This window comes from Humulus lupulus, chromosome 2, assembly GCF_963169125.1.
Source record: "Humulus lupulus chromosome 2, drHumLupu1.1, whole genome shotgun sequence".
NCBI lineage: Eukaryota > Viridiplantae > Streptophyta > Magnoliopsida > Rosales > Cannabaceae > Humulus > Humulus lupulus.
Genome location: NC_084794.1, coordinates 265,433,910 through 265,459,284, shown reverse-complemented (window position 1 = coordinate 265,459,284; position 25,375 = coordinate 265,433,910). Strand labels below are relative to the sequence as shown.

The window sequence follows — 25,375 nt, the reverse complement described above, 5'->3', positions numbered from 1 at the left end:
GGCCCACATGCATATTTAATACACCTAAACATGCATATCTAGTCATATTATAATATAACTCACATAATCACATAATGATACACGTAAATATCACATAATCATATAATTCAAAGATTTTCCATCCTAGCCCCCTAATCAAGGCCCTAAGCCTTATTAGGAAATTGAGGACGTTACAACGGTGGGAGTTGGGGCACATGTTGGCTTTGGAACTTTGAGGTCGACAATATTTTTACCTTTATCCCCAGCAGAGACTTTGCTGGCGAAGGAGGAGGAGTCTTACTCTTTGGGGGAGAAGACGCTTTGGTTTTTGGCTCGCTAAGGACGCCCTTCAAGGTCACAAGAGAAGGATCCTTGGTAATTCTCGCCACCTTAGAAGAAGGAGCATCCTTATTCGAAGACGCACAGTCCCGTTTGCTACTTCAGACCTTGGGCGGCATCCCAAGAATGCTATCGAGCTCGGAATCCATATCACCTGAAAAACAAGAAGAGTTTTATTAACAATTGGTTATCACAGAAAGGTCAAAGATAGTTAGCAAGGAAACCTAACTGGAAGACTCCTTCGAGCTTGAGCTTGGGGACCAGGAAATCCCTCTACCTTCTGAAGATTCTATGGGGGTACCTTCTCGATAGGTGGGGAATAGCCTTGACAAATTCCTATACTCATTGGTTTTGTATTGAACCACTATCCAAACATCATTTAAGCTATACATTGTTTGGAACTTACCTAGCCATCTATCGTCTCTATGAATTCTAAAATCTACACCTGACTAAGTAGAAAAGTTGTTCTAGGGATTTTTAAAGGGAAAAGGGACAATGGGCTCATATCTTATAAGGGTTGGAGACCGCATGGACATATCCAACACTACTTTACCTCATGACGAGCCTATAGACGCTTCGTCATGGGCCTCGCTACCAAACCTAGAGGGTTCCGCTAGCTCCATGCTTGCGAGTCGAATAGTCATCGGTGGACTCATCTTAACCAATGAGCTTGTAGAGACGCAACTTATCCTTGTGCAAAAGGTAAAAAAGAGATCACTGACCATATGGGAGCTTCAACATCCTTTCTCTATGGTCCACCATGTCTTGGTTCAGCTTGGGGCGATCATAGTTTGCTAGAGAGAGCAAAAAGGTGTGAACATTTGAGCATAAAATGAGTGAATAAAAAACTAATTTAAAAGACAAAAAACATACGAGGGCGTTGGAATGAAAGAAATTTGGATGATTTGAGGCTACTCATACAGAAGAATAGCCTCTTGAAGTTGTGAGGATGGTTGGGAATATCTTCGAACAACCTCTTTTCTCAAGGCCAGCTGGAGAGATAGTAGAATTCGTCTCCCCCTTTGGCTCCTGTGGGGTTGCTCTTCAAGCAGAAGAGGTATAGGATCTCATACGGAGAGGGCGCTTCCCATTTCATTTCATGATAAAGCGATTTCAGTGACGTTAAAACTCTATAAGAGTTGGTTTGAAGCTGGAAGGAGGTTATTCCAACATAGTCGGTAAACTTCCTAAAATAATCTTTCAAAGGAAAAAGGGCCACAACTCGATGAGCTTGCCATGAACTCGAAGGAAAGATGACCCAAGGGATAGGCTACAATAACTTTATGTTGTGGATCTAAAGGGATTGAATGGATCTTAGAATCGAGATCTGGATATACGAGAAATCACAGTATCCTTCGTTTTCCTTCTTCAACCTCGGTGATTTGACGTCGAAAGTGTGCTCGGATGTCTTTATGATGGAGACACTCCTCATGCTCCTAAATCGATCGGTGATTCTGAGTGAATGGAGATTCTACTCGAGGAGAAGGTGGTTGGTAAGAGATTACAAGCTCGGGCCCCCACCGATTCTCTGAAGACTCCGACATCTAACAAGAAAGAAAGAGAACCCATTACTTGGAAAGAATAGAGATAGGGAACTTTTTGAAGACTTGAGCTCAAAAATTTGAGACAAAAGGATTAAATAAGGTAAATAAAAATTAGAAAAGCTCGAAAATTCAAGATTGAAGACTCAAAGTAAGCATGAAAACTCGGATGACCTAACTGAGATGATACGAGTTCAGGACACCGAGAATGATCCCACGAGAGAAGTAGGATGTTAATTATAAAAAAAATCCCAATTTTCAAGGGAAAATGTCTAGTTACCCAAATAAGGATTGTCATTGAAAAATGTGCATATAAACCCTATTTCTTGCTTTACACGATACCATCACGTAATCTTTTCAAATTCCAGGAGGAAAAAATACCATTTATCTGACAAATGTGCCTAAAAAACTCCTTTTTTCATTTCTATACTAGTATAATGGATCAAAATACCCCCTATTCTATAAATTTCCAAGAACCAGTTAAAAAGAAAAAAAAGTTTTTTCTTAAAACCACAGTAAGAAAAAGATTGGAAGACATACACGTTGGAAGCTGATGATGAAGTCGAAGAGTATTCTGGTAGTACTTGTGCAAAGAAACCCTTGGGAACTCGTTTTCGAAGGGAGATCGAGTGAGAAACTGGGGAATTTTTTAAATCTCCCCTCTAATCTTCTCAGACAACATGCAAAACTTTGGGATGTTTAGAATAAAAGTGATGAATGAGGAAGGAGGGGGTTTATATACTCCTAAATGATGATTTCTGGGTGAATCTAGGTCGTTAAATAACAGTGGGAGTAATCCAAGGGATCTTAGTTAATTTCAAAAACTGGCAAGAAAAGGAGTTGAAAAGACATGTGTAGAAAGAGAGTACTTGAATACTCTCAATATGCAATCCCATAATGACAAGTGTCCACACTCGAGTATGGTAGGTGGGCTCGTTTCCCGAAAGTGGAATTCAAAAGTTTCCTTCTCATAGGATTTAAACCAACACTTTTGAGGGGGCAAAATGTTACACCCAAATTTTGAAAATAAATAAACAGCCTCGTAATGTAGGTTCGTAAAAGTGTAAGCTCGAAGCTAACAAGTATTGGCATTATACTTGTACAAATAAACACGAAGTTCCAATGTCGTGTCATCAACACTCGAGCATGAGTTGCAAGCTCGAAGGCAAAAGTCTCCTCCAAAAGGATGAGTTCAAAGAACTAGTCGAGTAAAGAGGTGCTGAAAATTGGAACGATGAGCTCGAAATTACGTGATCTCGAAAGCGTGTCGAAGCAGTGTTCAAGCTCGAAGACGCGTTAAACATACACATGAAAAAGATGTTAGGAAATTCCTATTTCTTTGAGATTAGGTTAAACCATATATTGAATCCCTATTTTATGGGATCCTTATTTAAATAATGCATTTAAGTTGTATTATTATTATTATTCAAATATTCATTTGTGTTTACCGAGTTTTTCATAAACTAGAATTATAAAAGATAAGAGAGATTAACAAGAAAGGATTTAGAAAATGCAAGCAAGGTTTTTACGTGGTTAGGACATTAATAAGCCTTAGTCCACGAGTCAGTTGTATTAGAGCTTAGAGAGCTTTTGACAATGGAGTTTTTTGCAAGTTTCGGCAGAGTATTGCTTACAAGAAAAATCTGAGATCCCCACCCCAATGCACCACTATTCGTATTTATAGGCAAGCGAGTTCAATGGGCTTGGGCCAGGCTATTCCGGGTCCAATAAGGGTGTAAGTACCATTGGCTTCTCTGATGGGAGCCCAATACAAAGGATTGAAATATGAAACATACATTAACCAAAGCCCATTGGGCCAGCCCAAACACGATCTTATTATAAGACACGCGACAAACTGGCGTTTCAGTCTGGGTGTTATGGGCAACGAGGAAGATTTGGGGGACAAGATCAGTCAGAGTAGTGGCGGCGAAGTTCTGAACCAATGGCGTACAATCTCGAGGTAGCCTCCTTTGTAGGTTACTAATGGGGACAACGTTCCACGCTTCTTGGGACAATGTCAGTATCGGGGATACTTTATCACGCCAAACTTGGCTAACCGATCCGGTCCGTTTACCAGGGTCCCAATCCGTTTACCAGGACCCGGGTTTATCTACAGCGATCCCGGCCTAATCTTGGATTTGGGAGCCGCGACCTCCTTTATTGCATCTCAGAGGACATCCCGGTACGTGGTCCCGGGTTTATACAACTTGCCCCAACGATGGTCCCAGCTTACACTCCCTGATGCCCTTTGGGCCTTGCCGAGACTTGGGCTGCCAATATCCGTTTTCCCTTCATCTAATGGGCCTGATCTGGGCCTTAACTCCCTAGAAGGAGGCCCATGGACTTAGAATGTGGATCCATACATTTTGGAAGAAATGGGGATAACAATTACCCAAGCCTTCATTTGGGCTTGTGCGGTGGAGGCTTGTCTCCCTCCCGGACCATCTCAGCACTTCCTGGTTCATTTCCAAGGCAACGGGTCCGTGGATGGGGGGCACTACTTGCTGATCAATCATGGAGTGAAGCCTATTTCGATGTCCTGGACTGAATCCAAAAAGCCTGGTCCGTTTACCAGGATTCGTGTTCATTTACCAGAGCCTCGGTTTGTTTACCAGAGCCCTGGTTCATTTACTTCAAGGCCGTCTGGAGGCCTCCTGTTCGCTCTGCTTCATCGTGAAGGGTGTACGTGTCCCCTTGCGACTGGCGCATTGATGGCACTCGATTTTGAAAGGTCAGGAAACATCTATTGGCTACTGTGTTGGCAATAAAATGTCAGCATGATTTACGAAGCGTCTCATCCGCACGAATGTCCCCATTATTATCTCTGGGACAAAGAGTACCGTTGGATGGGACGACCTTTGAGGTGCTCTTCTTCTGGGCCGTTGGATCGGGGTGGCGCGGATCACACCTCTGGGTAACCGTGATCCAGTACTCAAGTAGGTCCATTAATGTCCCTGCACGACCCAGGACCGTCCGATGGGGGGGATCACGCCAAACCGTTAGATCGAAACAGCATTCTGGTTCTTATAAATAACCTCAGATTCTCATTCGGCATCTTTACACTCTCAAAACAAACAAAAAAACACTTAAAGGACATTTTATGTCTGAGCTCGCTGACGACATTCTCCATCATCTACTTCGACTTCGCCGCCATTTATTTCCGACGTGCCTGATCTCCGCACCTTTGCCTAAGCAGACAACCTCGGCCTGTCCAATAGATGAGATTTTGAGCCGCCTTCATCTATTCAAGTCCGCGATTTTGTTGTCACTGTCGCCGGAAACACACCATTTTTCACGACCAACCTTTTCCAGTAAGTTTTCCTGACTTTTGCTTTTATTTTCTTGCGTTTTCCATATCGTCAAAATTGTTTGTTTAGGCTGTTAGAGCTCGCCTGTGTTTAGGTTGGCTCTGAGTGCATTAGAATAGGTTAGGAAAAAATTGTCCAGACTGTTCTGGATCTCCTCAGGTACGGGCGGTTCCCGGACAAGTGGTAATAGGCCAGCTTAGGAGAACTTCAGCTAGATCCCTTCTTATTCGTTCCCGATCAGGGTTCCGCGGTTCCTTGGTGATCTTGGACCTTATTCGGAGGGGACTCTTCCAAGTAGTTTGTAGGAGAGCCCCTGTGCCTTAACCAACCTTTTTGGGTTTTGGTGCTGACTGCTTGGTTGTTTGTTTTGTTCTATTTTGCTTCCAGATCATTAGCCATGACTTTTAGCGTTACCCTCCATTCAGAAGAACATGTTAAAGCATCCCATTTCACTCTATTAGGACACAAGGCTTCCAGTGGCAACAGATGGGAGATGGACGCGGTGCAGAACCTGTTCCGAAATTATCTGATGATGTATGCCCTGGAGAAGCATTTGGGCATGGAGTCAACTCTCAGACTGTTCTATAACCGCCTGGGCAGAAAAGAAGAGAAAGCTCACACCAGCGTGGGAGAATTTGGGACCTGGAGCATAGGCCACATTAGTTCGGGAGCCACTCTCCCGCTTCATGATTACTTTGCGCAATTCCTCAAGTTCATGGGGATTGCGTCGTTCCAGATCCTGCCTCAAGCATCTTGACTGCTTGCGGGATGGCGCATATTCTGCATAGCGAAGGGAATCCCAGATCCCACTCCGGCAGAGGTGTTGTATTTCTACAAGCTGGAGTCGCACCTCATCGTCAAGGACAAGACCCTGGACGGCTTCTACACACTAAAACTGTGGGGCAACTGTGCTACTCCAACCAGCACATGGAAGCACCCCCCGGATGTCAGACATTACTAGTTCATGACGTCTGGGTTTCTTTTGGATAAGAACCCCACGCTGATGCTAGACTTCCAGCGAATGGGCAAGTGGCTTCCCGTTCCCTAGTTTCTTTCTCGTTTTCACTTTTTATTCCTCATTCTCAATGTATTTCCCTAGATGGCAGGACCCTATGCCCAGACTCCTCTTACCCAGTTTATCCTGGACCGGAAGAAGTCCTACTCCATGCTAAGCGTGGAAGATTTGGACGTAGGGGGCTACGTCAACACCGAAAACCTCCGAGTGGTTGGGATGTTGGCGGACAACCAAACGATCAAGGCCCCCAGCCTCTGGGGGATACAATGCAAGAAAGACCCGGCCTTGAGGGAGGAGCTTCCCTTGAGCACATCAAGGCTGTGGAGGTCGCGGCCCTGGCAGACACAGCCAAAAGGAAGCGGGATCAGACTCAGTAGAAGGAGAGTGCCACCTCCGAGGAGTTGGAAGCCCTCTTCGACGAGGCCAAACCGAACACGGGGACCCTCTGTGTTAGTGTATCATGACGAGGTAATTCACCTTTGCTATTGATTTATGCTCCCCGTGTTGGGGACTTAGTTATGGAAAGACTAGCTTATCGAGGCCCCCTGTTCGGGACTGATGAAGAAATGAGACCTTCGTCTCCCATCACTGTAGATCCGAAAACTCTCATGTACTCATCTGGGTTCCTTCAATATGGGAACTTCCTATACCCGGATGACATGGGAGGCCGAGTCCATTCTTTCGCCTTAGGAGAATTAAGTCGAGTCCGAGGTCTAGACAAGGGTTCGTCCCGGAGTACTTTTAGTCTTGTTATTACTCATTTGTCTTAACTTGTTTATTTTGCTAATTCCATTTTTGTTTGTCTATTTCAGAAGACTTCTACATGTCCAACCCCATGGAGAAAATGAAGCAGGCCCTTAAGGCCCGGGCTGCCAAGGCTAGGGCTTCGGCAAAAAAAGCCGCCAAAGGTACGCCCAAGCTGAAAGCTCTGGACGCGATCCTTGGAAGCTCGGTGCCGGAGCCTAACTCCGTCGGGGAGGTCTCAGCCGCGGTCCCGATCACGACAGTTCATCCTGAAACTCTCCCAGCTCTCCCTGCCCATCCTCTGGTAATCCACCTAGAGCAGGAACCGTTGGTGAGTCGAAGTTCCGGGAAGAGAACCGCGGACTCGGGCGCAGGTGAGGCCGTGAAAGAGGCGAAGAGAGCCAAGACCAAAGACGCTGGCTTAGCCGAGGAGTCCTCCGGGGAGAGTCAACTTGCCACCCAGGAACTTCCAGAAGCGCCTGCGCTTCTCGTCCATTCGGCTTTGCCCGAAGAGGAAGAGGCGATTTTGTGGGAGGAATGGTCCAAAATGCTGTCTCGGACGTGGGAGAATGGTCGGGAGAAGAGGGAGGAGGTTTACCGGGCCTTGATGATTCGTCGTCAGGTCGAGTTCTCGGAGCGTCCGGCAGCTTTTAGTGATTCCCAGCCAATCGTGGACCGGCTTGCTGCTGAGATGGGGTTCCGTCCCAAACTGGGGCAAGACACGGCTCCGTTTGCTACAGACTTGCTGGATCAGGTGGGGACTACTATGTCCAACCTCCAGTTAAAGCTGTACGCCACCATAGCCAACCAGGACGTGCTATTCATCTCCCAGACCCTCCGCCATCAGGCCACTGCTGTAAGATATCCGTTTTAAGCTTCTTTTGCTTTCTGAATTTTTAATTCTTAAGATTTTTCTAACTTCAATTTTTTCCAGGACGCTCTACTGGCTCACTGGAATGCCGACTTGGTGGCCGAGATGGCAATGAAAATGGAGACGGGCCAACTGGAGCTGGAGGCGGCCGTGAACCAGCAGGAAGCCGCTATGGAAGCCCTAGCCAAGGAGGTGGCTCAGGACAAAGCGGACCGCGAAGAGGCTGCCTGGACTAATTTTTAACTTGAAGAGACTATGTCCCGGAAAGAGGCTGAGAATAGCAAGCCGGTGACCAGTCTGGAGGCGGAGCTTCTCCAAGTAAAGGCTCTACAGGAGGCGGCCGAAGCCCAGTCTACCCAGGACCGGGAGAGGGTCACCGGTCTTGAGTCTTGGGTCCATGAATTGGATGACCTGCTTTGGCAAGAGGTGAAGGCGCACGATGAGACCCGTCGTGAGAAAGAACAGGTGGACGCCTTGCTGGAGGCCACCTTTGATGAGGCCATCTACATGGCCTGACTCCAGGACAAGAACATGAACCTCCTTCTTTATCCCGACCCCATCGCAAAAATAGCCGAATTTGAGGCCAAGGAAAAAGCTGATGCAGAACCCTTGGACGAGGAAGAGGCAGATGGAGCCAACCCAGAGGCATCAGGGCATGGCGAAGCCTAAGCTTGGGTCTTATATTTGTTTTTCTCTCTCTTTTTTCTAATTTTGTAACACTTTTATGGACGCGGATGCGTCTAAGATAATCTTTATGTTCGCATTTACTTCATTTCTTGCATAAGGCTTTCCTGTTTCCATTCGTTAAACTTTTACTAAGCGTTTTTACCACCTTGTGTAAATGAGTCGAATGTTCGGTCCCAGTTCCAACGGCCGAGACCGTTGGGGAAAAGTTGCGAAAATGTCTCTTCTGGTGACCTGTGTTTGGGTCTTGACGGCTTGGACTAAATTATTCCGACTTTATAATACGAGCTCCAATAGCCCGGACTGCCTGAGATTTTTCTAGATTTTAACTTATCAACTCGTTTTAACCTTGTTGCTCAAGTTCCAACGGCCTGGGCCATTAGGGAGTTGATAATTATCACTAAATCTATTCATCCCGATTCTAGTGTTCAAGTTTTGACAGTTAGGACCATCAGGGATTAGTTGATTAGCTTATTTTGAAACCTAGGTTAGGTTCCCACGGCCTGGGCTGTTTATAAGACTAATTTTAGACAACTTATACCTGGGACTCACGCTCCAATAGTCCTGTGCTATTGCAGAGATGACATGGATGGGTATTTGGTTATTTGGGACCACGCTTGGTCAACCAATTTTTAGGTATTTTATATCCCCGGGCCACGCATGTCCGGGTTAGGACTAGGGCTAGCCCGCATGTCCTACTGGATATTTCACCTCCCGGACTATGTTTGTCCGGGCCGGATTAGGCCTGAGCCTTAAGTCCTATAGTTTGTAGCCCCGGACCACGTATGTCCGGGTCGGGACTAGGCCTGAGCCTTGTGTCCTACTTGGTTTGTACCCCCCAAACCTTGTCGGTCCAGGTTGGGACTAGGCCTTAGCCCTACGTCCATTTGGGCTTATACCCCCCGGACCTTGTCGGTCCGGTTTGGGACTAGGCATTAACCTTGTGCCCTTTCGTTAGGAGCTGGGCTTCCATTTCTATCCGTTGGTTCGAACCAAGAGCAATTAGCATCCTATTTTGTTTTTAATCTCGGACTTGCTCGTGTGAATGGATATACCCCCCCCCCCCCCCCCCCTTAGTGAGCCAAGACTTGTCTTGGGTCACTCGCTTATGGAGACGGGCGAGAACTTTCATTGTTTCACAATATTTCTTTATGATGTTGTGTACACGTCATTTTTATTATTCAAGAAATCGCCCTGGGGCATACATTGTTTACAAAGAAAATTTAAAGCTGAAACATGCTCTCCTAACTACTGATAGTACTTACTGAGATGTTCCGCGTTCCAGGCCCTTGGGACTTCAGTTCCGTTGAGTCGTTTTAAGCAAACGTTCCTGGACATACTTCATGTTGGATTTCGTATGGTCCCTCCCAGTTCGAGCCCAGAACCCCCACTCATGGATCTTGGGTTGCAGGGAAAACTCTCCTTAGGACTAGATCGCCGGTCTCAAACCTTCGGCTTTTTACTTTCGAGTTAAAATGCCGAGCAATCTTGCCTTGATACATCTTCAACTAAACTTGGGATTCTTCCCGAATCTCTTCTATAAGATCTAAGGATTGCTGGAGTAAAGCGTGGTTCTGAGCGGGATTGTATGTGTCCCTTCTGTGGGATAGGACAGCTGTTTCCACCGGGATGACGGCTTCACATTCGTAGACCATGGAGTAAGGAGTATGTCCAGTAGATGTTCATTCGGTGGTCCGGTATGCCCATAGTACGCGGGGCAACTCCTCAGGCCATTTTCTCTTGCAGGCTTGAAGCTTTTTCTTCAACGTTCCCTTCAGGATCTTGTTGATGGCCTCCGTTTTCCCGTTCGCTTGAGGTCTGGCGACCGCGGAGAAGTTCTTGATGATACCATGTCTTTCACAGAAGTCCGTGAAGTGGATGTTGTCAAATTGCTTCCCGTTGTCGGACACAATCTTGTAAGGGAGCCCGTACCGGCACACGATGTTGTTGATGACGAAGTCCAAGGCCTTCTTTGAGGTGATGGTGTTCATAGGCTGCGCTTCGACCCACTTGGTATAATATTCAACGGCCACGATAGCATACTTCACACCACCTTTCCCAGTCGGGAGTGATCCTACTAGGTCGATTCCCCATACCGCGAAGGGCCAGGGACTTGTCATCAGAGTTATTTCCGTTTGAGGGGCTCACGAAATCTTAGCGTACCTTTGGCACTGTTCACATTTGCGGACGTAATCAACACAGTATTTCTTCATGGTTGGCCAGAAATATCCTTGGCGCAGGATTTTCTTGGACAAGCTGAGTCTGGCTGTATGATCTCCGCAGAAGCCTTCATGCACCTCGTGCATGATTGCACTCATTTCGGTCCTGGACACGCATCAGAGGTGCGGCATGGATAACCATGTATGATAGAGCTTTCCCTCCATAATAATGTATCTATGGACTTGGTACTGAAGCTTCCTGGCTGCTGCCCTGTCCGCGGACAACCCCCCGGTTGTTAGGTATTGGATGATGGGTCCCATCCAGGACGCGGAGTAGTCTATAGCGTTGATCGTGGGGGGTTTGAATACTTGGTACGGGGAGATGGTTGATCGGGACCAGCCTGAAAAGTTCTACCTCAACATCCATGGCCAGTTTTGCCAACGTGTCCGCAAACACGTTTTGTTCCCTAGGGATCTGGCGGATGGAGTGCTTCTTGAAAGTTTGAAGCAACTCTCGCATCTGAGTCACGTAAGCTGCCACATTTTCCCCTTTTGTTTGGTATTCTCCCGAGATCTGTCTGACAACCAACTGGGAATCGCTATAGATCTCTAGGTTTGCGGCCCCTACCTCCCGGGCCAGGCGCAACCTAGCCAACATGGCCTCGTGCTTGGCCTCATTGTTCGAAGCCTTGAACTGGAAACGCAGGGCGTTTTGTAACTGGTGTCCCTGTGGTGACACTAGGATGATTCCGGCCCCTGCTCCATTTTCATTCGAGGCTCCGTCTACGAAAACCTTCCACAAGGGCGCTGTGGGATCTGCGGGATCGTCCTCTTCAATGATCCCGGAGCATTCCACAATGAAGTCGGCTAGGGCCTGCCCCTTGATTGATATTCTAGGGATGTACGCAATGTCGAACTGACTCAGTTCCATGGCCCACTTCAAGAGTCTTCCCGATGACTCAGGTTTCTGCAACACTTACCGCAAAGGATGGTTGGTCAGAACTCTTATTGCATGGGCCTGGAAATAAGGCCTAAGCTTCTGGGACGCGATTAGCAGGAAAAATGTCAACTTTTTGATTAGTAGATATCGTGATTCTACATCTAATAACCTTTTGCTTACATAATAGACCGAGAGCTGGGCCTTCCCGTCTTCCCATACTAGTGTGGCGCTGACGGCGTGTTCGGTCACGGCAAGGTACAGCAGTTCTCCCTCCACTGATTTCACCAAGATTGGTGATCGGGCCAAATGCTCTTTTAGCCTTTGGAAAGCCTCTTCACATTCAGCCGACCATTCGAACCTTTAGCTTCCCCGAAGGATGTTGAAGAACGGGATGCATTCGTCTGTGGTCTTCGAGACAAAACGGCTCAAAGCGGCTATCCGCCCAGTCAGGCTCTGAACATCTTTGTACTTCCGTGGTGAGGGATCTCAATCAGTGCCTTGATTTTTTCAGGATTGGCCTCTATTCCCCAGTAGCTTACTATGAACCCCAGGAACTTCCCAGATGCTATGCCGAAGGTGCATTTTTTGGGATTCAACTTCATCCCATACCTTTGAATGATCGCAAAGGCTTCGGCCAGATCGTCAGAATGTTCGCTGGAGGTCTAGGATTTGACCAGCATGCCGTCGATGTAGACCTCCATGTTCTGTCCTAGCTGAGCCCAGAACATTCTGTTGACTAGTCGCTAATAGGTGGCTCCAGCAATTTTGAGTCCGAAGGGCATGACGATGTAGCAGTACACCCCCTTGTCGATTTGGAAACTGGTATGTTCCTGGTCTACTACATGCATAGAGATCTGATTGTAGCCTAAGTAGGCATCCATGAAACTCAAGATCTCGTATCCGGATGTTGCTTCCACCATATGATTGATCCGAGGGAACAGGAAGCAATCTTTAGGGTAAGCTTTATTGAGATCTGTGAATTCGATGCATGTTCTCCAAGTCACGTTCGGCTTCGCACCAGCACTGGGTTGGCTAGCCACATGGGATATAAAGCTTCTCAGATGAAGTTGATCGAGTATAACTTTTCAACTTCCAGCTTGAGGGCTTCTGCCCTTTCTGCCCCTAGGGGTCTTCATTTCTGCCGGACCGGGTTGGCATCCTTGTCGATATTCAAGGCATGGCAGATGATATTGCGGTCGATCCCAGTCATATCCGAATGAGACCAGGCCAGGACATCCTGGTTTTCCTTCACCCGGGTGATGATGGCGACCCGGACCTCTGCATTCAGGTTATTCCCGACTTGGATTACCTTGGTCAGGTCGGTGTCACTGATGCACACCGCTTCAATCTCCTCCATGGGTTCTTGTATGCGGTCTTCCCCTATCCACGGGTCCAGCTCATCTTCTTCCCAGACAATCCGTCTTGCCGGGGGAGGAGGCGGGACTGAATCGGTGATTTCCTCAAGAGGTTCTTCGCGGACCATGTAAATGGGATGGGCGGATACGTGGTAACACTTTCGGGCGCTCTTCTGATCTCCCCAGACTACTCCCACTCCTCTGTTATCGCAAGGGAATTTCATGCATAGGTGGAGGATGGAGGTGATAGCCCCGAAGTCAACCAATGCGGGCTGACCAAAAATGATGTTGTAAGTGGTGGGGCAGTCCACCACCACGAACGTACAAAATTTGAATGAGCTTTGCATCTCGTTCCCCAGTGTTACGGGCAACTGGATTTTTCCCATCGGGAGTATTGAATCCCCATTGAAGCCATAGATCTAGGTTGGGCACGAGGCCAGATCCACCTCGGTCAAGCCAATTGCAATGAAGGCAGGTTTGAACAAGATGTTGACGGAGCTTTCGTCATCCACCAACACTTTGGACACCATCTTGTTGGCGATTTGGGCACCAATGACTAGAGGGTCATGATGCGGGAAATGGACGTTGCGGGCGTCGTCTTCCGTGAAGGCGATGGGGAGGTTCATCAACTTCGGGCGTTGAGCCGGTGCTTGGACCAAGGCGCATACCTCTTGGTCATGGTCAAGTTCCCTGAGGTAACACTTTTGATCATTCCGGGACGGTCCTCTCAGATGGGGCCCACCCGAGATGGTGGCTACGTGACCATCTACTCATGGGGGCGCGGTCCCGGCCGGGTAAGGCATTCCAGGCTCGTGCGCCTGCACAGCGGGGGCCCCCTGAGGGGCTTGTGCTCCCAGACCCTTTGCGTATCCTCCCTGGGGAGGTGGGTACGCTCCAAGTGCGCCCGAGATCGTGGACTGTCCAGGGACTGCTAACAGTCCCAGAACTCCCATGGGCATCCTGATCCACTGGTGGAGATGTCCCAGCTTGATCAAATTTTCGATCTCGTCCTTCAGATGCCGACATTCTTCGGTTGTGTGGCCCACCTCCTTATGGTACGCGCACCTTTTGCTAGTATCCCTTGGGTTCTTTCCTCCTTTGAACATGGGGGTTGGTTTTCGGTAATGATCCATCCTTTCTGGCCAGGTAGATGTTTTCCCTAGTATCCACGAGGTTGGTGTACTCCGAATATTGGGGCTCATAGCCCCTCTTTCCCTTCTTAGAGGGTTCGGACCAATTTTGTCCCTTCCTGGATCTCTTTCCTCGGGAGGGATTCACACTTGCTTCAGTTCCCCCCATCTGGGACGGCTGGGCCCCGCCGGGAGCAGCACTATACCCGACCGGCGCGATTCCGTACCCGGGAAAAGGGGTAGTCTGGGACGGGGCATACCCCGAAGACACAGGGCCATAGACTGTAGGTGCAGCAAAGGTCATTCCAAGAGCGGCTGCCGATCCTGGCGCTATTGGGGGAGTTAGGTACTGTTGGGCCGGATACTGCACCCCGTATCCCGGAAAGGTTTAGGCATGCGGCTGAGGTGCCGGCTGCCATCTGAATGACTAGATTTGGGCTTCCTCACAGTTGATGAAGCCTTGCGCCCTCCTTATGAATTCCTCGAAGGTGGCCGCCTTACTGCGCTGCATGTCATCCCAGAGGGGAGACCCGGCCCGGATTCCAGATTGTAGGGCCACCAGGCGCTATTGTCCACCTTGGTTTTGGAGGCTTCTTCTGTGAAACTTTGGATGTAGGCCCTTAACGTCTCCATGGGGAGCTGCTTGATGTTGGCGAGGGCACTGATCTGCATGTCTATCTTCATGGCGGCCACGAACTATTTGCGGAAAGCCGACTACAGTCCGGACCAGGATTGGATGGATCCTGGCTTGAGCCTCTTCCACCATTCCTCCGCAGGTCCACCTAGAGTAATCAAAAAGCAGAGGCACTTGCTATTTTTGTAGACGTGGGCTACGGTCATTAACTGATTGTAGCGCGACAAATGATCTCTAGGGTCGGTGTTCCCAGTGTAACGGGCATATTCAGCATTTTGAACCCTTTGGGGAGCACCACATCTAGGATGTGCTTGGCGCAGGGCTCCTTTTCTTCTTCATCGGAATCAAAGTCTCCTCCCTCCTGCTTGTGGACCAGGCGGTCCGTGACTTTTTTTAAGGTGGCCAGCTGTTCCATGAACTGTCTAGTCGTACCATCTTCCAGGGGAACTCTCTCATTCCTTCTGTCGTTGAGATTATTTCTCAAATCGCCTCCTCGGGGTGGATCTTTTCCTTGCGGGCCCGTTCCTTTTGAGCGTTCAGCCCGTCGCTCAGGTCTACCCGGGATGTATCGTCCCCGGAGCTAAAGGTGTTCGGCTCGTCATCATGCTGACACCCCTGGTGGTCCTTATTCACGGAAGTGCTTGGGCGGAAAAACCGTTCCTGTCAAGTCTGCCCTGGGGCAGGCCGGGGCCAGGTACCCTGTGGGCGCGTCCTTTGCGGATTGATCGGGTGGCCTTGTCCTGGGACGGGACACACCCTCTCTTTCCTAGGGAGCGGCCAGGGGTAGGTTCCGGTTTTCTAGACGGGAGGGACTTCCCTCTGGGGTTTGCTTTTCCCTCTGGGTTGGCCACTTTGGCTATAACGCCCTACTTCCTTAGAGTCGTTACTAAGTGAGTTTAAAAGTGTGCTTTCAACTCGCTAATCGAGATTTTAGGTCAAACAGTGTAATTAAGCCATAAATAAAGGAAAAGCTTAAGAAATAATAATTTCCATAGAAAATCATAAGTTTTACACTTGGGATCCCAAAATACAGTTTAGAAATATTTACAACATACAAAGTGAACCAAGTCGACTAGACAACAAAAATCTAGGTTAATATACAAGCATCTCCCAAAACTCCTCTGGCTGTGGCAGCCAGGCTGGCCAAACATGTACACGCCTGCTGTACTCATGGTTGGTTGATCTTCTCTTTACCCTTACCTGCACCACAGAGCATCTGTGAGCCGAAGTCCAGCAAGAAAACCCACAAACAGATAACATATGCAACACATAAATCAAGCATATAAACAGGCCACCAGTGGGCTAAACACATATGGCCTAGCCGTCCCAGGCGTTTACCAAGCCCTGGGTTCGCGGACCACGCCGTGAGGATATCCCAGGTATCCTTTTAGGGACTTGCCCTAGTAACTCGCACTCCACGTGCTCAACGCTGCTCCCGGCCCCTTGCCGTTCTCGGCCTTGCACTCAGCGTGCCTTTCGCCATTCCCGGCCTCTGCCGTCCTCGGCCTACACCGTTCCTGGCTCTTGCCGATCATTCACACAATAGCATACATAACATAGCAAGCAAGTATAGAATTCTAGCATATTCAGTTAACGGGCTACGCCCCGCAGTTCTAACATATTGGGCTCAGCCCTGCACACCAACTCTATTCAAACACACTGGGCTCAGCCCTGCACACAAGCTCTATGGGAACAAGGGTTTTCTTTCCTGAGTCCCGAGCTCTCCGAGCACCGACGTCCCGAGCACAGTCCTCTAACTTGAGCCTCTTCGAATCCCTAGTCACAACATATAAACAATATCCATCCATCAAATTCTAATCCAATAAATATCTCCGAGCCATAACCCTAACCTCCGGAACCTTGAATTCTATCAATTCGGGTGATAAAATCCATCCCGAGCCTTACCTGTTGAGTTCCCAAGCCTAAACACTCTTAAAAACTCAAACTGGCACTAAGGGTCGCGGCCCCACCCTCAAGAGCCGCGGCTAGCCTCAAAACAGAGGCTAGCACACCCCTACAACACACATGGGCCGCGGCGCGCATGAACTTCTCGGCCTCCCATGGCCGCGCCCGCACACGGGCCGCGGCCCTCCCCACCGAACCCAGATTTTCACACCATTTTTCTAAACCTTTCCTCAAGCCAATTCATCCTAAACTTAACTAACAATCCCAGATAACCAGCACCATCATTTCAGCTCAATAACAGCACCAAAACCCCATTGAATCCTACTCCAAGGCTCAACCAAAACACTTAAAACAGATTAAACTTAATCAACATGCAAACTCTTACAAACCAGAAGCAAATCTAAGCATATTCTTATAATTAAAGCTTAACCCTTGCTGAATTCAATCCCAGAAGTTGATCTTCAATCCTCAAGCTCCAAGCTCCCCAAGATTTCTCAGCTGAAATCCTTCTAGTTTCTAGCCAATTCTTCCAAGTTCTCCTTAAGTCTCCAAAGAGAAAAACATCCACTTGCTTAGAGAGAAAAATGAGTCGGTTCCTTAAGTGTTCTGAATAGTTCTAAGATTTGTCTTATTCAACTTATGTCTATATGGTCACCTCAAGGCTTGGGGTACCAAAACGTCCCCGAGGACAAAATGGTAAATTTCCCCAATACTCCCGCCTAGACATTCTATCCTCAAATATATCTCCAAATATTTATTTTCATGTCCCGATAATCCCATAACACACCTAGTACCCAAATTACCCCTCGACTCGCCCCGAGTCGGATTCTCAACCCCGTTGTGACTCTCTGGCTAACCGCTCCCCAGGACTGTCTCGGATCATACTGCACAGACATATCACATATATATAACATTTATCACACTTATGCCCCTAATATCCAGACGGGGCCCACATGCACATTTAACTCAATTAAACATGCATCATTATCATATATTCACATAAATCCACATATTAGCATATTAAATCACTTATTGCCATCCAGGCACACTAATCAAGGCCCTAAGCCCGATTAGCGAATTCGGGTCATTACATTGGCCTTCCCTTTCTCTTGGGCCAGGTTAACTGGGCCCTGTCCGGGAGCTTGTCTCGAGGCAGGAATCGACCTCGCATTTTCGAGCACGTTATTCCTAGCCTGCGGAGCGGGCGGTTGTGTTCCTAGAGATGGAACAATTGGAGGACTAGCCGCCAAACCTTGGGCGGCTATGAAAGCTTGCAAGGCTTGGAGGGACTCTTGCATCCGTCGAATGGCTTCCTTTTGTTCGGCTATCATGGCCTCTTGGTCCAGGACTTGTTGTCTTAGTTTGGTCACCTCCGGGTCCTCCTGGTTGGGGTTCTACTTCTTCTGGGATCACGGGATCCTCAGCTTCAAGATCGTGGTATTCCCCCTCATTTCCCTCCTCTTCCTCATAGTAATCTTCCTCATACTTTGCTCCACCTTCATAGTTCTACGACTCGTCAAGCTGGGACATCTGATGAGGTGTGTCCTCAGGTTGGCACTAAGGAAGAGGTTGGTTAGGCAATGGCTCTCCATGGATTTGTTCTTAGTTAGTAGGGTCGAAAGTGGTGTGTCTTGTTTTCACCATTTGTTGCAGACGTTCAAGATCAACTCAAACTTTCTCAGCGCTCTCAATGAAAGCACCAAAATGTTTACCGAGTTTTTCGGAAACTAGAATTATAAAAGATAAGAGAGCTTAACAAGAAAGGATTTAGAAAATGCAAGCAAGGTTTTTACGTGGTTAGGGCGTTAATGAGCCTTAGTCCACGAGTTAGTGTATTAGAGCTTAGAGAGCTTTTGACAATGGATTTTTCTACAAGTTTTGACAGAGTAATTACTTACAAGAAAAATCTGGGATCCCCACCCCAATGCACCACTATTCGTATTTATAGGCAAGCGAGTGCACCGGGCTTGGGCCGGGCTAGTCCGGGCCCAATAAGGGTGTAAGTACCATTGACTTCTCTAATGGGAGCGCAATACAAAGGAATGAAATATGAAACATACATTAACCAAAGCCCATTGGGCCAGCCCAAACACGATCGTATTATACACGCGACAAATTGGCGTTTCATTCTGGGTGTTATGGGCAACGAGGAAGATTTGGGGGACAAGATCAGTCAGAGTAGTGGCGGCGAAGTTCTGAACCAACGGCGTACAATCCTGAGGTAGCCTCCTCTGCAGGTTACTTATGGGGACAACATTCCACGCTTCTTAGGACGATGTCAGTATCGGGGGTACTTTATCACGCCAAACTTGGCTAACCGATCCAGGTCTGTTTACTAATGTCCCCCTCCGTTTACCAAGGTCCCGTCCGTTTACCAGGACCCGGGTTTATCTACAGCGATCCCGGCCTAATCTTGGATTTGGGAGCCGCGACCTCCTTTACCGCATCTCAGGGGACATCCCGGTACGCGATCCCGGGTTTATACAACCTGCCCCGACGATGGTCCCGGCTTACACTCCCGGATGCCCTTTGGGCCTTGCCGAGACTTGGGCTGCCAATATCCATTTTCCCTTCGTCTAATGGGTCTGATCTGGGCCTTAACTCCCTAGAAGGCGGCCCATGGACTTAGAGTGTGGATCCGTACATTTTGGAAGAAACGGGGATAACAATTTGAAATTATATTTGAATATATGTTGTAACTTCCCTAAACTTGTGGGAAGATATTCTTGTAACCAGATTTATAAATAGTCTAGATATGGTCATTTGTACTCACGCACATTATTAGACTGAAAAAGGCTCTGTGATTATTGCTTTCTCTTAAAGCTTTAACGCAGACTTTAATAAAAGTGACTCGCAGACGTACATAGATTTTAACTGTTGAACCACACAAAAAACTCTTTCTTTTCTTTTCTTCCCATTTGATTGTTTAATTACTTCACATAATTAAAACGAAAAATAGCGTCAACAAATTATATACTTTCTTAAAGTGGCATCACTCAATACATAATTTGTGTGTAAAAAATTGTATCCCTAATCATTACTTCTTTAGCTTGGTGTGATGTTTCTTAAAAAAAACATTAAAACTATATTAGATATTTTTATTTATTTAAAAAAAAATGATGAATCATAAAATTGTAACACGTTCTAGTAATTTTAAAATGGCAACTTCTTTTTTGTTGTATACATCCTTAAATTGTATATATATTATAAAATATATCACGGGCTAGATATCATAAATTTTTTATTTTAATAATTTTTTTTGTTAATTTTAAGAGAATATTCTAAATATTTAATGCAATATGTTTTTAAAATTAATTAAAAATAAATATTTAATAATTATATTAATATAAATTTAAATATTATTAGATATTTATTTATTAAATTAATATAAATTCAAATTTTATAAAAAATCATTATTATAATAATATTTAATACTAAACTAGATATTTATTAATTATATTAATATAAATTCAAAGATATAAAATATTATTATTATAATAATATATAATACAAAATTAGATATTTATTAATTATATCAATATAAATTCAAATGTTATAAAATATTATTATTATTATTATTATTATAATATATAATATATAATCTTAATTTTTATAAAATTTGCTATAATAAATATTTAGTAATTATATTAATATAAATTCAAATATTATTATAATAATATTTAATACAAAACTAGATATTTAATCATTATATTAATATAAAATCACATATTATAATAATATAAAATACATAATAAAAATATTATATATAAGTATCGTGTGTACAAATTGTATGACTGTGTAACTAAATAAGAAAATAGAATAATATTTATCTTTTATAAAAAATAAAGAAATTTCTTCTCTATTTTGTACTTTAAATAAGTTAGTTTGTAATCTAAAAAAATTTCATATTATTTTTAATTAAAAATAAAAAATAATATTTTAGTTTAATTTTCCAATTAATATGTTTATGTCATTATACATAATATTATTTATTTATTTAATATAGTATTATTATTTATTTAAAATTATATAACAATCATAAAAACTTCTAAATGCACTATATATGCATGCACATACTTTTCACTATTATTATTTATCTTCTGTATTTATTATTGGTTAAAAAAAAAAGACATACACTCAGCAACAGAGCACATGACATGACAACTAGTATATAATAAATGAAGCAATTGACCAACCCCCGTAAAAAATTACTAGCTACAAAGTTGTTGGGCAATCGAAAATGTTATTTTATGGTTACTTCACAACAGCATATCAGTTTCAGTAGAAAACAAAACCCATACACATCACTCAAAGTATTTTTTAATAAACAAAGCCTGATTGTTTTGGTTAGTATATTATATCAACTTTCATGCAGATTCAATCAGAAACTGTAGGGAAGGGAGAATGCCTTCAAAAGAGGATGTTGAAAGGACTTGGAAAAGAGAGCAGTCACAGATGGCTATGTTAATATCTACTTCTTACATTTCCGAGTTAACCAAAAAAAAAAAAAGTATCCATGACGAAAATATATAAAAACCAGAGTTAAACTTTTAAATAAATGGAACTTGGGGCCTTCTCGTGGACATATTAAGGATCAGTACATAAACCTTTCATTGCAACAAAAAGCAGGGCAAAGATCCTACTTTCTCTGGAACGCCGCTAAACCATGGATCAAATAAAGAAGTAGCATACTGAAGAAATCTATTCTATCAAATAATGCACCTTTTCTAGGAAGCCTCTTGATCTAGGTTTAACAAAAAAAAGTGAACTGGCAAGGCAGCAGTATCAAGTTCAAAGAAGCCTCTAAGCTTGCCACCTTTCTCTTCAGTCAGACGGAATGCAGGAACTTGGTGAGAGAACTTGAAAAAATCAACCTGGGGAATACTCCATGTTAACGCTGATCCTCCCTGCCCTCGAGCCTTATATACCGACTTAAACCCATCCACACGTTCCAAAACCATAACGTTTATTAGTAACACGGTAGCTGAAAGAACTTCCACTATGTCATATTCACAGTTTTCCAAGTCACTACAGTTGAGGTTGGGACTCCAGTTCCTGTACAATGCCCAAATTTCACCTTTCCTAGGAAGGATGTCATACTCGCTTCTTCTACCTGTAGGCTCTGCTTTTACTAGATGCGAAAAAGAAGTTGCGCTATCATAAACCTGATCCTCTTCACCCTTATCAACCTTAAATCTACCGCAAGAAACAGGCATGTCCTCATCAGACCATCTAATAATGTTTGATGATAGGGAGACAGAAGCAAGCCATGAAATACGCAGCTTGAAAGATGGGTGAAAATCAATTTTCGTAATCTGACCATAGTATTTTGGCAAGCCATCCTCATCACTATACAACGCCCAGATCTGACCCAGCTGAAACTTATCTTTGGACTTATCAGCATCAAAGTTGTAGAACTCGGGATCTGGAATTTCCACTTTTGTTGGGCTTGGAGCTGAAGGAATGGTAGAACTGTCATGCTGAGGCACTGAATGGCTCATTTTCATGTCACTGTCGTCCTCTGTCGTGATTTTAATTGGAGGCAAAGCAGCAGGATCAAGTTCGAAAGATCCTATTGGAACTCCTCTTTCATTACCTTTCATTTTATACGATGGAATCATGTGGGAAAACCTCAATAGCTCACCTGGTGGAACAAGAAATGTCTTCTTCCCCACCTTTTCCATCCGACAGAAAATACTCACAAATCCGTTTACTTTGCTCAATAGAGCAACATGTATTCCAACATCTACAGCATAATCAGACAAAATTTCAACATATTCATATTCACTCTGACGATGTGCATCTGGATCACTACTCCATTTAATATCCCAGTTTTTAAAAAGAGCCCAGATCTCCCCCTTTCTTGGATATATCACGAAAGTACCTCTACTACTACCTTTTTCCCAAGAAACTAGATGAGAGAACATAAGACGATTTTCAGTTTTCTCAGAATCCCCATATTTGAACTTACCACAAGAAAATGGCAAGTCCGCAGATTGCCATTTTAATTCATTCTCATGAGTTAGCTGCGGCTCTAACCAGGTTATGTGCACATTGAACCCAGTAGAAGAAACCCTTCTGATCTGAGCATAGAATCTGGGCATGGCATTAAAAGTATCATAAGCAGCCCATACCTGCCCTACTGCAAAACACTCTTCATTCCTTTCCTTTTCAAAGTCATTAAAATCTGGATCAGGATATTTATGGAATTCCTGATCTGATGTCTCCTCCAAGCTTGAATCAATATCAGCACAACCTTCAGATTTCTTCAATCCATCCATTTGAACTGGCTCTTTAAGCTCTGCGCTCTTCCTAGACTTATCTCCATTAGGTACACCCTCTTCACCACCTTCTTTCTGTTTAACCCCTTTCTCATCTTCTTTCGCATTAGAAGCAGCATCAGACAAATTTTTAACCTTAGCTGACTTCTCTTTAGATGGATCTCCATTCTCCCCATCAGATGTTTTCCCCTTTGCCCTTTTTGGATTCACATAACCATCATCATCACTTAAGTTTTCCTTGTAAGAGACCTGTTGTTTATGGCGTGAAGATCTTCGTGGATTTTGCTCTCCGGAAAAACCTGTGTTTGGTTCACTCTGAAGATCGCCATTCTCATCAATTGACATGTCTTCTTCAGAGTCAGTGCTACTTTCAGAGACTGATACATCAGATTCAGAGAGCTCACTCATATCTCGAGTACGCTTCCTTTCTCTTTTGCCATTCACCTTTCTTCTACCAACACGTGAAGTATGGGATGCCTTCTTACCTGCATTTTTAACTGATTCTGCATTCAAATTCCCAGTGCCAAAGTTTGGACGAACTTGTGCTTCCCCTTTGTGAGTACTGTCTTTTTGTTGGGGGAATACAGGTTTACTAAAATCAGCTGCTGCTGGTGCATTTAGGTCATATGCCACAAAGGGCTTCTGGCAACTATGACAACGAAGAGATTTATTAACAACTTCTTTATAGTACTGGTACCTTACTGCACAATAGGGGCAGACAGTCCAAAACGTTGCTCTGGGGTCTGGGTTCCCTGGATTAGCTGGTTGTCGTGGCCGCTGATTCTGAGCATTCAGACCTGAAAGGTTGCTTCTACTGTTGTTTGGAACCACATTTGAGGTCCAATTGGCCTTATGAGCGGAAAAAAAAGTCGCAGGCTTTCTGCTCATTGAAGGCTTGCGTCTCATGTTATGCAAGAGACGTTTATCTTTGTCCAAAAGTATTCTCTGAGCTTCTCCAATCAGCTTAAAAGCAGCTTCAGCACCAGCAAACTTATTTTTATCAGGATGAAGTTGGAGGGCAAACTTCCTATATTGCTTCTTAATTGTAGCCTCATCTGCGTTCTCCTCGAGTTGAAGGATTCCATACCAATCCATCTCATCCCCTGATATTTTTTGCGCAGCAGAGCAATGTACATCACAGACCATAAGCAGCTGAGAAATATTCTCAACATCAGGATAAAGTAGTTGGGCCTTCAAAGCAATCTTGCGAGCTACCACAAACTCCTTACTTTGCATCTTCTTTTCAGCAATCTCCCTGGCCCTCAGGGCCTCTTCCTTATTACAGTCCATAAATAATGAGGAGAATCTGAGTCCAATCTATTGAGCTAAATTTCTTGGATATTGTGACAACAACAAAAAAGACTACATCAGAACACCAAATTGCTTCTTCAACAACATGCCCGAGTTCAGATACTGGGAAGCCTCTATATGCATGCTAAAACTCTCCACCAAAACCCTTTACAGCACAACCCTGCAAATAATATATCCCCTTAATGCCAATCAAACACATATGTAACTAAATAAATAAAATTCGTGGGTTAAACCCATCCAAATCCACGCATTTGAAACTCTGAAAGTAGAAAAATCCCACCACAATTTACAATTTTTTTTTAAAAAAAAAACATGGCTAATAATTTTAACTAATCAAAACCACTCTGAAGCAAACAATTTTCATTAATTGCTTCACCTTTTTCCTTCATTTTTTTCTTCCTCTTAATACTTGTTAAAACCCTAAAAAGTATATTGAATAGTGTAACATCACAGATCACCACTATCCCAAAACTGAACTCACACATGGAGAAACAGTGTAAGAATTTTAATTCAAAATATTTTTTTGGGAGGTACATGAGTAATTTTCAACAAAGATCTTTTCTCAGTCTCACAGTTAATAATATACATCTGTGTATATATATTGTACACAACTTACGCGTAGCTTCGACTGAGAAACAAAAGGCGGGCGTAGGTGGAGTCAGGGGCCTACGTCGGAGGACGACAACGGAAACGGAAAGGATGAGAGCAGAGCGTGCCCCCCTAGGTCACCGGAGAAGTGAGAGATCCGAAAGACAAAAAAGAGGGATAGGGTTTCCAACTCCTATACGCATCGTTCGTGGGTGTTTACTTGTTTTACCAGTTAATTGTTGGGTTCTCTTATTTTATTTAAAAAAAAAAAAATTGGCTAATTTTTTTTTATCTAAATGACCATTTTACCCCTCAAAAGTGAGGATGTATTATTCAAATCATGGGCCTATTCGGTAAGTCAGATTGGATTGGATTGGATTGGATTGAATCGAAAAATTATCTAGATTAAGAAAAATTCTTTGGCCCTGGCCCGATAATGGGTTCATCACCGGCGCGAGGACTTTTGCTCATTGGGTTTTGTATCAATAAATAATTATACACGAAGTAGGGGTGAGCATCGGTCGGTTTTTGCGGTTTTTTCATAACATAAAATCCAGAATTTGGTTTTCGGTCTGGATTGGTGCAATCCAA

The 25,375-nt window shown here is 44.7% G+C and overlaps 1 protein-coding gene across 1 annotated transcript; it reads right to left on the bottom strand.

Moving 5' to 3' along the window:
• Nucleotides 1–21,062: 21,062 nt before the first annotated feature.
• Nucleotides 21,063–25,005, bottom strand: LOC133819358 (uncharacterized). The gene is made up of 2 exons (XM_062252581.1): nt 24,813–25,005; nt 21,063–24,356 (listed from the first exon to the last, which is right to left on the bottom strand). The coding sequence occupies exon 2, from the start codon at nt 24,173–24,175 to the stop codon at nt 21,332–21,334; it is 2,844 nt and encodes a 947-aa protein (XP_062108565.1). The 5' UTR covers nt 24,176–24,356; nt 24,813–25,005; the 3' UTR covers nt 21,063–21,331.
• Between the last annotated feature and the right edge of the window lie 370 nt (nt 25,006–25,375).

Coding starts and splice junctions, on each gene's coding strand:
- LOC133819358 (XM_062252581.1), bottom strand. CDS start 24,175: ATGGACTGTAATAAGGAAGAGGCCCTGAGGGCCAGGGAGATTGCTGAA.